The 16513-nt window shown below is 38.4% G+C and overlaps 1 protein-coding gene across 33 annotated transcripts in view; it reads left to right on the top strand.

Annotated features, from left to right (window-relative positions):
• Positions 1-16513, top strand: part of Nrcam (neuronal cell adhesion molecule) — a 77257-nt gene that overhangs the window by 11966 nt on the left and 48778 nt on the right. For 18 of the 33 annotated variants that reach the window (XM_048337840.1, XM_048337853.1, XM_048337841.1 and 15 more), the window contains 5 exons: positions 2644-2814; positions 3307-3363; positions 5107-5218; positions 8114-8298; positions 9563-9694. In XM_048337840.1, coding sequence (XP_048193797.1) covers positions 2644-2814; positions 3307-3363; positions 5107-5218; positions 8114-8298; positions 9563-9694 — 657 coding nt within the window. The remainder of the gene's footprint in view (positions 1-2643; positions 2815-3306; positions 3364-5106; positions 5219-8113; positions 8299-9562; positions 9695-16513) is intronic. The other 15 variants (XM_048337843.1, XM_048337865.1, XM_048337868.1 and 12 more) reach the window with 2 other exon arrangements.

Below are 16513 nucleotides of genomic sequence, written 5' to 3' on the forward strand. Positions count from 1 at the left end.
AAAAGACAATTAAAGGTTATAGTCAGCAATGTATGAATATACTCCTTAGAGCACTGAGTAGAATAAGAGAATTTAGAGAGTGGGTACAGATGCTAGATAACCAAACCTCCAGGACTGAGACCAAGAACCCTCCAGAGGCCAAGAACTTAGGGAGATCCCATCAAAACAAATGAGAGATACAGTCACCAAGGTCAGAAGTGAAGAACAAAGACAGAATAGTGTCCCAGACACAAGGTGGGAAAACTACAAGAATATAGGTTGACTGCATCTGTAATCTCAGAATTTAGGAGGCAAAGGCAGGTGGATGGTTAGTTTGGGGTCAGTCTGACTACATAGTGAGACTTTTCTGGAAAAAAGAAAAATGTGGTCATTGTCAGATGCTGTAATAGGTTAGCTCACTCCAGTGACTAACAAATGATTACCAGATGTCAACAGGAGGATTGCTGTAGCCTTGATAAGAATTGACTAGATGGAATTGTGGGAATGGAGTCAAAATATTCATGGAAAACATATACTAGTCTCAGAGACCTGATCAGAGACCTGCAGTCATAGGAACTGTTCACAGGGGCTGAAACTCTGGCTCTGATTTTTTTATTTTTGACTCTTCTTCTAGGAAATCCTTCAGGGAAAGTATCACCAAAAATGGGGGGGAAAAAACCTAAAATATAAACAAAGAAACACATACATGTACTTCTCCTTTCATTATATTACACCTTTTATAGACTTTAAAAGAAGAAGTAGCAAATCCAGTGTCAGTAAGTGGTTTATACCTGTGAGACCTGTATCACTGCCAAAATATGGTCCAGCACTTGGTAACTGGCACTTATTCAGCAGTGACTTTCTTTCTGCTTAGTAAAGAGACAACACAGGGGAAGTTTCAGCATCTTTTGAGCACATGCCTAATGGATCCCCCATATAGCACCACTGACTGTATCATTCACATATGTCTGCTGGCAAAGTGTCTGACCTTTGAGTGGAATTACATCTGGAATGTGAGGAGAATTTAGTTTCAGATGACACTCTTGCAAGAAGACAGTATAACATTATTTATCTCTGCATACAGTTTTCCAAGTGAAAGACTAAGAAATTCAAAGAACAAGATGACAACACCCTAGTAAAGTCTCATTGCTTTACATTTATTCTACCAAGACTTAATATATACAGTAAGATAAACAAATGATAATAAATGTTCATTGGTCTGTAGAAAATAACTAAGAAATATATGCTTGTTTTTATTAAGTAAATGTACATTCTTTCTTTTTAAAAAATGTGGTCTCACTGTGCAGCCCAGCCTGGCCTCAAACTTGAAATCAAGCCAGGCATGGTGGTGTAAACCTGTAATCTCAGCTATTCAGGAAGCAGAGGTAGGAGGGTTATGGTCCATGGCTAGGTCCATGCAAAAAACATGAGTGTATAAAAAAATAACTAAACAAAAATTAAAATTAAAAAGGACTAAGGTTGTGGCTTAAAAGGTAGAGTATCTGCCTAGTAAGTGTGAAGCCCTAAGGTCAGAATTCCCCTTACTACCTCAAGTGATACAAAGACAGAGATAAGAGAGAGCTCACAATCCCCAAAACTAGCTCCTCCAGTAGCTGTGGTTGCAGGCTTGTACAGCCATGCCCAGCTCTAAATGTATACTCTTTTTCTGGATATTGGCTAAAACATTCCAAGAAGATTAATAGTTTTAAACTAGCAATTGGCAAGTACTAATCAATTTCCTCACCTTGACCAAAAACTTGATTCATGTGTTCGGTCAATGTTCTTTTAGCTCTGACTCGTATTTCTCTCATTTTTATCCCTGCCTGAGAGAGCTGTAGGCTGTTAGCCATAACTTTCATTTTGTGCAACACTAGACCAGACACCTGCCATAGCAAGTATACACTTGATTGACTCAGATTGAAGAAATTCAGCTAGAAGATACAACACTTAACCCAAGGCCATGAGGATGTATGACATTTTCTGCCTCCTTCTCACTTCAGAGCTAAAGAACTGTCATAGTTCAGGCTCTGTGAACAGAGTCAAGAACTGTGAGACACCTTCTGGCCCAGCAAGTGTTACACATGGATCACAAGGCTCCTCAGGGTTCCACCTCCCTGCATCCTTCATCCACAAAGAAAATCTTCCCCTTATGCCTAAGGCCAGATGTCATCAAGCTACTTATTCCATGAATATTTGATGGAGCTCTTGTGAAGGGCCAACCTCTTGTCCAGAGCTACAACAGAACACAAAATAGGAAAAGGTGTCTATCTTCCTGATGCTTAACTTCTACTATGGGGATATGAGCAATAAGTCATCCACATGACAAGTAGATGCACTGTGTCTGAAGATGGGAAGTAATTCAAGAAAGAAAAAGTAGAGGAAGTGAGTGAAACTGAGGAGTTTCTGGGGGGGCTCTTCAGGGGCAGGTTACAGAAGTAAACATCACACCTTATAGTTAATTGCCTTTTTGTTGTTTGGTTCTTCCATTAAATGGTGATCTCAGATCTTAAAAAAAAGCTGTTTACTTTTATTTAAGAGTTTGACAGAAATATATATATGTATATATATGTACATATGTATGTATTCAAATAATGTTTGTCATGCTGATTTGGAGAGCAGCCACTTTATGATGGTGTGATCTAGTATCTCTCTGTCTTCTTCCAGCATTTCAGAGACTTCCACAAAGTGAGAGGGTTTCTCAAGGTCTGAATGGAGATCTTTATTTTTCCAATGTCCTCCCGGAGGACACCCGGGAAGACTATATCTGCTATGCCAGATTTAATCACACTCAGACCATACAACAGAAGCAACCCATATCTGTGAAGGTGATTTCAGGTAAGTTTAGCTTCCTGTATCTCCTTCAGTGATGTTTACATGCAAAATTATTAAGTATTCATCTTAATTTTTAAGTATGAGGTAAACAGATTCATGGAGCAGGAAAATACTGTTGAATGATCGCTAAAGGGTTGCCATAAATGTCAGAAAGAGCAAGAATACCCTAAATACTCTCTTTTACCTTTTTTGCTACACTTGCCATTCCTGTTTCCATGGTAACCTTCTGAATCACTTGCTGTTCTTAGCAATAGTTTGTGCTTTATGCCCCACAATGCCTTTTATTGGCAGTCCTGTAGCTTGTTATAGGTGAACATATTACTGTTGGGGGTGGCTGAGAGAATTAATGGGTTAGCCAGGTACAATGGAAAGCACTGTTTCTACCTGGCAGCTAAGGCACTTATCACAGCTATATACATTTATTTTTGTTGCCCAATAGTTTCTGACCCTTCTCCCCACTTTTATGCCCTCTTCATAATATTCTGTTTATTTCAGTGGATGAATTGAATGACACTCTAGCTGCTAATTTGAGTGACACTGAGTTTTATAGTGGTGAGTTATGGTGATTGTAACTGATACTATCTCCTTCATCGTAAACTTTAGTTCACTTTTAGTTCACTAACTCCACCTCCATGGCTATTTAACCTTATTTCTTTATGAAATTTCAAGTTACATGTCTAACACTACTAGTATAAATGTGTGTTTCCTTACAAAATTTAGCTTATAAACTTTCAAGCATGTCACTAACACATTTTCCATGATCTCGTGAGACTTGTTTTCATGTAAAGAACCATTTCACTTAATTTAGAAAAAAAAATCTCTCATATATATGTTCAGAGTTGTATTTTTTCATTCTTTTGTCCTGTTCATAACTCTCTTGAACTAAACAAGAATTGACTGAGTGGATTAATCTGCTCGGATACTGACTCATATACTTCAGCAACTAGCATTAAGTGGGTTTCATAGTAAATCATCTCATTTCCCATCCATTTTCATGAGACATTGTTCACTAAAATCAGCCAGTATTTTTCTTAGCTTTATTTGAAACCAAGTCACTATCTTCAGTGACATTAAACTTTTTGAAATAGAGTATTTAATTTCATCATTTTAAAGCGAAAAGTATTTGATTTCCTTAAGGAAAATATGGCTCTCAAATATTGACTCTATCAGTGAAAATAATAGGTTTTATATATGAAATCCTTTAGTTACACTTAAGGCAGAATTTCTACTGCATTGATTTTTCAACCTTGAGAGATTAACATTACAGAATCATCAATAACAAGGCACAACTCCCTGCCTTGATTTTATTTTATTGTTTAATTGTGTATGGCCCTCCACAACCATTCCCAAAATGATTTTGGAGGAGTGAGGTTCCCCCACTATCTCTGAATTCTTAAGAAAAGTAATTTATCTCAAGTAATGCCTATTAAATTTTTTAAGGGATGAGAACAGTTCTATTATTACCAAATGTAGGGTTTGTGAGCGTTAGACACATTGTTTACTTAAGTTGGAAAAGTGTGAGGTACATAGAACTTTAAGATATTGATATTAACTGAAAAGATTTCCTAATAGGCCTTCAGTAAATAATTAATGCCACAATTTGGAAAGGTCCATAAAAATTAAGGTTGCCTGTACAAATAAATATTCTTAAGATCTCTTAGACACTCTTTAGTTTTTAACCAATGAGAAGACCAACTGATTTCAATCTCACTCTACTACTATTCCTAATTTATGGCAAACAATATTCCAGGGACCCCCATCAGTATCTTTCAACTTTTGTTTTAGTTTCCATAAGTTTTATACTTTGGGAATATATTAATTGGTGGATAGGCCATAATATCATCACCAGTCTAATCAAAATAATTCTCAATATCTTTCTAAAAAGTCTAATATCATTCAAAGATAGTTAATGTTTACTTTGACCTGAACATTCATCCTAAGGGATGTGTACTTTGATTACATGATTTCCCTTTTTATATTGACATTTTGAAATTTTATCACTCCACAGAAAAATTCATGTTAAAAAACTAACCTGAATTGAAAAAAGATACAGAAGAAAAATAGTCCTTTGGGAGCTCTCATAGTCCTACTACAAGAGCTTCCAAAATTGTTTCTTTTCCTAGTTCACTGAAAGAGTGACAGCAGAGAACATGATCATGTAGCTTAATACCTTTCATAATTACTGTTAAATAGTTTTGAAGTGGGATTTGAATTTTAGACATCTTTCATGACAGCTAAGTGTTCCTCAAAACACATATTCATAATTTTTATGCATACTGATTTTCTTGTTTACAGCTAGATCAAGTAGAGAGAGGCCACCAACATTTTTAACCCCAGAAGGCAATGCGAGTCACAAAGAGGAATTAAGAGGAAATGTGCTTTCGCTGGAGTGCATTGCAGAAGGCCTGTGAGTTAATACTTTCTGTCCTGATGCGCCTTTCTTATCAAGCTATAGGAGAGTAAGAAAGAGGCATTAACATCACAGGAAGAGCCATTGTCTTATATTACTAATTCCATCAAGAAAACTTTAGTCATTGTTGTCAAAGTTGACTGATTCTCCTATTATTCCTAACATACTTTGTTAATATAAAAATTTTCATATTAGAGTAAGTATAATCTCTTTATGCTGCTATATTTTGGCAAGAGGGAATTATACCAAATGACCTCAAATTTTAGTGGCTTAAAGTGAAATCTATTTACTATTGACCCATTTGTCTAGTGGTCTGCCAGGTCAGTATGCAATGGAAACTTCATTGAACATGCTTGTGCATCTGATAGGCAGCTTAGCTCTAGGTTCATGTCTCTTGATATTTGTTGGTTGGGAGAGTTAGGTTGTTAGCTGTGATTTTCATGCAGTTTCGCCTTGGGTTATTCTAACTATATAATACAAGGCATCATATAGTCTGCCTCTGAACTAGTGCTTTTTTATTACTGTTAGTAATTCAGTGTGCCAGACCCTGATTCTACACATCTCACAGCTGATGTTCCTATGACAGCATTGCAGGGTTTTACCCAGACACAGTAGCAACTGTTAGGTTAGGTCCACATTACAGGTAAGTTTCTACATGGTTTCATGTAATGCTTGATACAAAGCAAGTACATTGGCATAAGCACATCTGATAGCCACCTTAAATGGGATCCCAGAAACATGTGGCCTTCTGCCTACTGTCCCTGACCTGGTCACTCAATGGTTTCCTTTTCTTTCCTGAATCCAGAATAACTTTTCTTCAGGAGGCACATGGAGGCCTCTGCTGGACATTTCAGGAAATCACACTATACATGTTCCTCAGACTGAAAACCAGCAAACATGTACACATACTCTCTCTCTCTCTCTCTCTCTCTCTCTCTCTCTCTCTCTCTCTCTCTCTCTCTCTCTCCCTTACAAGAATTAAAAATTAACCTTTAATTTTCATCATTTTGTTAGGAGGCTGTTCATGATCTCTAGCCTCACCTGTGGGGAACAGAAGCCTTATCCACACAGCTCAGTAACTCAATCTTTCCACAAGTACATGCAAGTTGAGTATCCCTTACCCAAAGTGCTTGGGATCAGAAGAACTTTTGTATTTCAGATTTTTGGATTTGGAAATGTTAACAAAGATTTTACCAGTTGAGCATTCATATGACCCTTAAGAAGTTTCAGATTTTGTAACACTTTGGATTTCAGCTTTTTATCTAAGAATGTTCAACATGTTATATAAAATACAGCCATTATTTAGAAATCTCATAAAACTCTTGAAAGAATTTTTTTAATTCATTGGAATATAGAGAAATGAAGATGGGAGTCTATCATTTACAATCTACAAAGGTTTAGACTGATAGGATCAAAATATTCCTAATTCTTAACTGCTCAGTAGAACAGTAGATTTCCAAAGCAATCATGATTTTTGAGATGTAAACTATAATAGCATTTTTATTCCTTCACTCTCCTTTTACCTCAGATTATATGAGATACAAATTAATCTAGCCATAAGGAACATTGCTTATTATTTCTTTCCATATTCACATATTTAATTTTATAAACTTTTTTTTTATCAAATATCAGTTATTTTTATTCATCCTGACAAACCAAAGCCAATGCTAGACACATTCGTTAATCATTCTTGTATTTCTAAAGACAAGTGTTGTGCTGTCCATAGGGCCTGGGACACTCTTTCTTCATCATTCTCTTCTAAACACACAACCCAGTGAAATATATATATATATGTATATATGTATACATATATGTATATATATACATATATATTTCACTGTTTATGTTGCATGAATTTTTATTTTATCTTCATGAAAACTTCCTAAAACCAGTAGATTATATCAAGCATTCTTGTCCCCATTAAAGCAACAAAGGAATCTAAGAACCTAAGAAGTCAAAGAAGTCAGGGCTGGGAATATGGCCTAGTGGTAGAGTGCTTGCCTCACATACATGAAGACCTGGGTTCATTCCTAAGCACCACATATATAGAAAAAGCCAGAAGTGGTGCTGTGGCTCAAATGGTAGAGTGCTAGCCTTGAGCAGAAAGAAGCCAGGGACAGTGCTCAGGCCCTGAGTTCAAGCCCAAGGACTGGCAAAAAAAACAACAACAAAGATCCAAGGTCAAAGAGAAATTGAAAAAGATCTAACTCCAAGCATTATTCTGGCCTCTCATCTATCATCTGTTTTATTTAACTTAATAAGAAACACCATCGAATGAAAATGCTATAGGAATTTGATCTATTTCTATCAATTTCTATAATAATATTTTAAAATCATTAATAATGAAATTTAGGAAAGAATGCTAATGTTTTAATCACATAATTTGCATCAACAGCCTGCCATAAGATAATGAAATTCACCCATTTAAGATGTAAATATGTATAAAAAGTCCATAGAAATGTATGTGACCTCTCTCACTGGATAGTTTTAACTTAGGTGAATGAAAACTTATAACTCAGTATCATCAATTTAATGATAATTCTCTTGAGTAACACAGTAAAAACCTTCTGGAGTTTCTCATGGATAAGAACTTTGAAAGAAAAATTAAATCAGTAAAACAACTCATGGTATCAATACTGAACCATTAAAGTCCAAGTATATGGTGAACCATAAGTTAGTATAGTTCTGAAAATGGGAAATCTACCAGCTCAATCTACCATCTCAAGCATACGTTTCAAACATTACTTACATAATGTGATACCAAGTAAAATATCTGAATGCTTTTTATGATCTTTACACAAAGTATTTGTTATAAATTTGCATGAAATTTGTAATATGTATGTGTGTGTGTGTGTGCGTGTGTGTAACATAATTATTTACTTGTTCTATCAGACCAACACCTATTATTTACTGGATAAAAGAAGACGGAACACTACCCATCAACAGAACATTTTATCGGAACTTTAAGAAAACATTGCAGATCACTCATGTTTCAGAAGCAGACTCTGGAAACTACCAGTGCATAGCAAAAAATCCACTGGGAGCCATTCATCACACCATTTCTGTCACAGTTAAAGGTATATCATCAACTCAAATGCATTCCTCCTGGTTTAATATGCCTCTGATATTATGTTGTTCAATGATAATAATGTTACCTTGGTCCTTTTCTCACTTGTATTGACAATACATTTAAACATGGGTAAAGTATTATTCTTTCTAGTCTTCCTTACAATGAGTTCCAATTAATAAATATAGAAGGATTGAGGAAGGTTTGAAAAATCACAATTACTATCCTACAGTAATAAATACAGCAGACAAGATTCAAGGGAAAAATGCTAAATTTTGTGGGTAAACTGTAAAGAGAAGTAGGATATTTACATCACTTTCATGGTGTTTCTTCCACCCGGAATTAATCACTGGGACAATTTTAATATATGTCCACTAATTCCTTACAACTGCTTCCTGAAAGAGATTGAACTTACTTCCTGTTTTGTTGTGTGGGGGCTGCACTGAATGGGTCACTGCTAATGAGCAGAATAGGGAATACAGGAGAGCAGTGATGTAATAGAGACACCTGGCAGACACCATCTTAACCAAGTGATGAAGATGAATATCACCAATAAGTCATGTTGAACTCATGCACTCCCCATTACTGTGTAACCTGAAGGGTCCCTTATACTGAAATATTCTTTTGAAAACCCTAAGCCTTCTCAAGCTAATCATAACATTAGACAAGCCCTAGTTGAAAGACATTCTACCAAGTAACTGACTGATATTCTGCAAAAGTGGAAGGTCATGAATGATAAGGTAAGATCAAAAAGCTGTGTGACTAGAGGAGATTAAGAATTCCTGATTAAGAATACCTAATAGATCTGTGTAATGTGGCATCCAATACAGGATCCTAGGATAAAATAAAACATTTGTGGAAAAACTGGGGCAGTTCTAATAGCCTATAGTTTGATTAATAGTACTGCATCAATGTCAATTTCTTGTTTTGACAACTTTAGTTATGAAAGTATTGACATTATAGGAATTGGAGTGAAGGATAGATGGAAACATGAAAATTTTTTTCCAACTCATATTATTACTTCCTAAGTGTATGTGTGTGTATATATACATATATTCGATTTTAAATTCATAATTTAAATTATGTTTTTAAACATGCTCTTGAAAATCTGAAGTGTTCTTTGAAGCATTGTTTGTAAGGCTAATCACTCAAAATGTAACTAACAAGTCTTTTATGAAATGCCTACATTGATTATTAAAATAGTTGAATGTGTTCATTTGCTACAATATTCATCTGATTCACAATGTTGCTTCTATATTCTTCCTTTAATAAAGCGGCTCCATACTGGATTGTGGCACCTCAAAATCTTGTGCTGTCTCCAGGAGAGGATGGGTCCCTGATTTGCAGAGCTAACGGCAACCCCAAACCCAGAATTAGCTGGTTAACAAATGGAGTCCCAGTAGAAAGTAAGTTCCTTTAGCTGGCTCTATTTGCAAGATATTCAAAGTATAGCTACATCTCAGCAGTGAATACCTGGTGATAAAATAGCTGTGCTAAGGGAGGAAACCATTTATAAGTTAAACAGAGGCACAAAATTACCTTTAGAGTTTTATTATTGCCTTTAGATTCATTATGACTTTGAATAGTTTATGCTGTTAAAATAATTGTGCATGTATTCCTTGAGACTTAGCAATATTTCCTGTATATATTTTTAACCTGGACCATGGTAAAAAAAAATAAACACCATAGGATCAAAAATAAATATCACCAAAAATCTGAGCATATCTTCTTTGTTCAAAATAGATGATCAGAGGAGACATAACAAATGAGCAGGGATAGAGCCACTTACTATGACAGGTAAAAGAAATAGTAGCCATCTGCTTTAAAGAGATGATAGTCCTATGGAAGCCAGACGTCCCCCAAATTCTTCAGTCATCTGGGGTTGCCATGTGATTTGACATATCCCCTGGCTCTGAACTCTACAGGATACATAATGTTTTCCCAGCTTTCCCTCCTGCAGCACTGCTGACATGATCTTCAGGCCATATGTAGGCTCCTGGCTATGCTCGTCACCTTTAGCCTATTGTAACCCCTATTCTGTGCTCCACTCAGAGCTGCTATTCATTAGCCAGTGTCTCTCAGCTGCCACTATGCTGCCCTAAGTGGTCCCCCAAGTGGGCCCATAGTCCCACTGATCCTCAAAGTCACAGAAAAGACCAATTTTATAAAACTGGGTTAGAAAACCGGGCATCATGGCCAGGCCTGTAATCCTAGTGCTCAAGAGGCTGACATAGGAAGAGTCAGTGTTTAGTAAGGCCTGGTCTCAAAGTAAAAAGAGAGAAGAAATAGAGTCTTGAAAATGTTAGAAGGGGATTATAGAAATGGAAAAATTTTCAAAAGAAATAAGGCTGGGAATGGAGCTTAGCAGCAGAGTGCTAGTCTTGCATACATGAAGCCCTAGGTTTGATTCCTCAGTACCACATAAACAGAAAAGGCTAGAAGTGGCGCTGTAGCCCAAATGGTAGAGTGCTAGCCCTGAGCAGAAAGAAGCCAGGGTCCTGGCTCAGGTCCTGAGTCCAAGCCCCAGGACTGGCAAAAAAAAAAAAAAAAAAGCAGAAATGGAGCTAGGCATGATGGCTCCCAGCTATTGAAGAGGCAGAGATCTATCCTGAGGATAATTGTTCAAGGACGTCTCAAGAAAAAACTCAAGACCCTACCTGAAAAAATAACTAAAGTGACAGCTGAGGAGGCATAACTCAAGTGGTAGAGCACTTATCTTAGCAAGTGAGAAGCCCTGAGTTTAAAGCCCAGAACTATACCCATGCAGAAAAAAATTATGATGGAACTATACCTTTCTATGCCTGACTTCTAAGCCATGGCCATGAGCAGACAGTTGAGCAGCACCAACTGTCATCTTCCTTTCCCATGCTCTTCCCACCTCCTCCCAATGGGTGTGTCTTTGAACAGTTCCCGCTTCTTAGAATTCTCGTAGACACACAGAGAGAAAACTGAAGTATGTACTTCAAGTGAAGCTTCAGCCTCACCTCTGAATCACTGTCATCATCAACTGCAAAGATGTCCTTTACTCATAACAAAAACAACCTTCAGGTTTAGGCTGAGAAAAACCTGGCTCCCGACTCCCTCCAGGCCAGAATCAACAAACAGTTCTCTTTCCATGCAACCAAATGGTCCATTGCACTGACTTTTCTGAAATGGACTCTTCCCTTAGGATGGGGCAGAAAATGGCCCACAGATTTAATGTATGCAAGAATCTCTTTCTCATAAAAAAGTATAATAACACCTGCAGGTGTACACTGAGCCATTATACCCTATCCCGTGATAATCTGCAGGAGTCCTAACTGGGAGTTTGTGTCACAAAGTGTAGTAGTTATCAGACGCTTTGGATCAGGTAGCCATGTTTGTTGTGAAGAGAAATATGTTTCTGGGAGAAAACTAAGAGGGCAGCGAGTAAGATTTGGTTATTTCTTCTCCTAACTTTAGCCATAATCAGGATCAGGAAAACAATGCAGATATTCTGTTTCAAGAAGCTGCTCCCTTTCTCAGGGGATTATGAGTACAGTATTTTTTTTAAACTGAGAGAAAAAGTAAAAGTAAAGCCAGAACCAGAAGCTGTTTTATGGTGTGATATATGGGTTTGGGTTTTTTAGGATGCATACAGAATAACCGTGATGGAGCACACTCAGCAATTCTGCAACATAGATTTTTGCAGCTCAGAGGTTCTTTGTGATTTAGGGAAGGTTAAATGTACTTCTGAGATTTAGACTCAGCAAAATAGACAAGTGGGAGAGAACTCGGCAGTCAGGATGCAACCCTAAGCAGGGAAAACTGAGACAAGACAGGAAATTAAATAATGAGGTTGATCTTTCTTCCTGATTTGTTTATCTGCCTTCCAAAGTGGCTCTCTTAATCTGTTCCTGCTGCAATAATGAAGTACCTCAGACTGGGTAATCTCTATAAACAACAGGAATATATGACTCACACAGTTCTGGATGCTGGGAAGATGAAGATGAAGGGGTCCACAGGATTGGTTTCTGGTGCTGGGCAGAGGTTCTGCCTTCTGCGTGCTCACACAGTGCAGGAGGCAGTCTCCCTGAGACTTTGATACAAGGTCACAGACACTATTCATGAGAGTAGAGCCATACTGTAGACTAATCATCTGCCAAAGGCCCCCTCTCTTACTATCTTGGGAACTGGGTTTCAACTTAGGAATTTTGGAGGGACTGTACAGATACTGAGATGGCAGCATCCGTGAGGGAACTTTGAATTCTAGAGGTACTAAGAGCTTTAAAAATGCATTCACAAGCTCTTAGGAGACTGAGATCTGAGGATTACAGTTCAAAGTCAGCTTGGGCAGTCAAATCCTGGAGACTCTTATTCCCAACTTACTAGAAAAAATCTGGACACAGAGGCATGGCTCAAGTGATAGAGCACCAAGAGATGAGCAGAAAAAGCTAACTAAGGAAGAGCATTGTATCACAAGGAAAATAATGCACTCAGACACTCCCCTGTACAACAAAATTGGTGGGGAGATCAACTGCCAAAGGTCTACTTTTGGAGATGGAAGAAGTCCCAAGGAGATAAGGTAGGTCATATTACTATAACTTCAAATCATTCAATTAAGTAAAGAGCAGACAGAGCTGGGACAAAATCTGTCAAATCAGATGCCAAATCAGGACATCTTCTTCTGTCCCCAAAAGTAGTCTTGGTACAGATAAAAAGAGACCTAGTAGGTATGATGGGAAAAGCCTCTGCAATCCAGGGTACAGTATCTGTGGTGTGCCTCACAGTAGTCAGTCTTGTGGAGCCTTGGGAATATTTACAGAAATGGCAGCACCACAAATAGTCCATCCTGCCAGGCTGTCCTAGAGTGTTGGGAGCAGGTGCTATGTGTCTATGGCAATGTCATTGAAGCTTTCCTGAAGGTGACCAAGCTGGAAGTATATGGATGACTGTGTAGACATCCCATGATGAAAGGTGATTGACTGGCAGGGTCTCCTCACTGCTTTCACCACAATGACACTGCTCAAGCATAGCTGTCTTCACCCTTGCCCTCAGTCGCTGGTGCATGCATACCTTCTGCTGAGTGACCTCTGAGTGGATAGTAAGTCCTAAAACAGCAAAACTCAACTGGAACAGGTTCCTGCACTGTAGTGCTACCCTAATCCAAAATAGAAAGTAAGGGAGGCAAGGAAAACAATGCAGTAGGAGTTTGAGGAAGCTTGTGCCTTTCTCCTTTCCACCCTCTTTAGTAGTTACCTGAAATTAGAGCCATAAACACAGTTGCCTTTGAGATTTGAAGACCATCTTGCAAAAAAGGGACTGGTGATTGTCTCTCAGTTGTAGTTTGTTAAGTTATGCATCCTAAATATGTATCTGGCAATGCTAGACCATGGAGAAAGGATGGCAGAGATGCAGAGAGAAAAGGTGGGACCAAGAGAAAATTCTGGCCCAATGTACAGTGGTGTTGGATGAATATAGGAAGCATACTACCTTTTCTGGGGCCCAATGTAGACCCCAGAAGTTGGCTGGAAGCACAAGCTGGCTTACTGGCAACAGTTTTCACCCAAGAGAATGCAGAAGCTATGAGTAGACCACAGGTAGACTGCAGGGGTAAAGGGCTGGGGAAACATTCTGTGGTTCCAGAGAACCATGTAACTCCCTGCCAGATACCCGAGATTCAACCTCTGTGCCAAATAACAGAGACTCAATCAGGGCACATACTGACAGACAGCCTCCCACCACTCATTTGGATGCAATTTTCCAAGGATGCTGACTGCTTCCTTTGCCTCAGTGGGCTCTAGCATGCCACATACACAGGTATTAGAAGAGAAGTAGGATTAAGGTGATGGGGGAGCAAGACTTGGATTCTGCCAGCAAAATGTGATACTGATTTGTGAATACATGTTTCAGTGTTTTACAAAACTGGAAGGATTCCCTGCTGGAATCTCAGTGGTTTTTTAGAGCTGTGTCTCCTCCCTCTCCAAGATTCTTCAGCTTGTGTAAAGTCTTCCTTGAGACCGAAAATCAAGATTGCATTGAATATGAAACTTACTCCAAAACACTACTATTTTTTAAACCATCTATAGACATCAGAAATAACATCACTTTAATAGCTAGTGGCTGAAGGAGAATGCCATGATCACAATGTGATTGGCAATGTCTGAGAGAATGTGAAGTTAGAATCCAGGACCAGAAAGAAAAACAACCTGCTATGAACAGGACCAGCTGAAGTCACTTTTCAGGACTTCAGAGTGACATATTGATAAGTTCCTTCTTCTGTCTTCTCCATGAGAAAGCCTGTGCCATACTGGTGTGGTCCCCAAGATCAAGGCCTTGGGCAGACACCAAAATTCCAGTCTCTGTTCTATGAGGCAGCAGGACAGAGTACTGGTTGCAGATCTTGAGTTCTTCTCACCCCAACCCTACACTATGAACTGTATTAGATATCAGGCTCCTACATGGGATATAGACTATTCTTATTTGAAAAGGCCTCAGGTCTCTTGGATGTGAGGAAGGAAAGACAGAGTTGGTGAGGAAGGACAGAATATCTACTGCCAGAACCTCATATTGTCAGTAACATATGGTAGACAGGTAGATAGGGGCCTAGTCCAGGCTAATCCTGGATCAAAGATCTTCCTTTGTCTTCAGGGTAAGGGGATCAATTGTATCCCCTCTTAGGGTATGGAGTAGGAAGAGGTAAACAGAGAATTCAACTCTTCACTCAAATATTAGTTCTCCATTATGCCCAAATGTTTATACAGTTGATCAATTCAGAAACCTGACCATTAATTTCACTTAAATCTTTAAGTGCTCTTGCCTGTAGTTTCTCATATCGAAAATGCCTATAATGCTATCTAACTAAATGTATTTCATAAATTAAATCAATATAAAAACATTTTGTCCCCTTTTTTGTGTGCATGTGTGCAGGAACTGGGGTTTGAACTCAGGGCCTGAACAATGTCCCTTACACTCAAGGCTAGATCTTTTTTTTTTTTTTTTTTGTCAGTCGTGGGGCTTGTCTCTGGGCCTGGGCTCTGTCCCTGAGCTCTTTAGCTCAAGGCTAGTCCTCTACCACTTAAGCCACAATGCCACTTCTGGTTTTCTGGCAGTAAATTGAAGATAAAGTCTCATGGACTTTCCTGCCTGGGCTGGCTTTGAAGCACGATCCTCAGATCTCAGCCTCCTGAGTAGCTAAGATTACAGGTGTGAGCCACCAATGCCTGGCTCAAGGCTAGTTCTTTACCACTTGAGCCACAGCTCCACTTCCAGCTTCTTTGTTGGTTAATTGGAGGTAAGAATCTTACAAACTTTCCTACCCAAGCTGGCTCCATGCTCAGATCATAGCCTCCAAAATAGCTAGGATTACAGGTGTGAGCCAGCCACAGGTAAAAATATTTAAAGATGCATAGTGTTATATTCTTGCAAGATAGCATTGTTCTCGTTGTTCTTATTCTCATTATCTTGGTTTAAGCCATGTTGAGTGAAAATTAGCTTAAAAGAACGTATTTTCTGAAAGTTATCATCCTAGTTCTGGATGGGGCTTGAAGCTATATGTGGTGATGCTATACTCTTCAGTTTCTTCCTTCAGTATTCATTAATAGCAAGTGAAATTGGCTGTTCCAAGAATTAATATTCCTTTTGATAATTTGAGTTTGCAAGCTAGTAAGTTATTCTAGTGGCTCTGCACTAATGATTTTGTTCTGAGTCCAGCTACCAAGAGAGCTATCATATGTCACTGTGGCAGTACCTGGGTTTGTGTGCATCTCTTTAGTAAGTACTTAAGGAAAATGTCACCCCGCCTCCATGGAGAGGGATCTGACAGTTCATTTCTTGAGCCTAAATTACAGCTCGTTTTATTCCTTAATATAATTGAAATCTAAGAAACAATGCAACCTTGAGCTACAGAAATGTTTTGTGTTTGTGACGGATAAGTCTCCAGTTGACTAAATTATCCTTCCATCTTTCTGGAGCTGCTTCTTCTATGGTCATTGAAAGTTTTGTTATTATTGTAGTAAAAACACATAGCAACACTGGAAGTGTGGCTCAAGTGACAGAGCATCCTTGAGCAAGCAAACTGAGCAAGCATGAGGCCCTGAGTTCAAAGGCAAGTACCAACTCTGTAACAGCAAAACAAATCCAAAGTACACAGCCTAAAGATTACTATTATATTCACTTATACGTGGCATCATAGTAGTATTACATGTAGTCACATTCTGGAGCAACACATTTGATCTTGCTAGAAATGGAAGGTGGGACTGCCCTAA

Source organism: Perognathus longimembris, chromosome 2 (genome assembly GCF_023159225.1).
Source record: "Perognathus longimembris pacificus isolate PPM17 chromosome 2, ASM2315922v1, whole genome shotgun sequence".
Taxonomy (NCBI): Eukaryota; Metazoa; Chordata; class Mammalia; order Rodentia; family Heteromyidae; genus Perognathus; species Perognathus longimembris.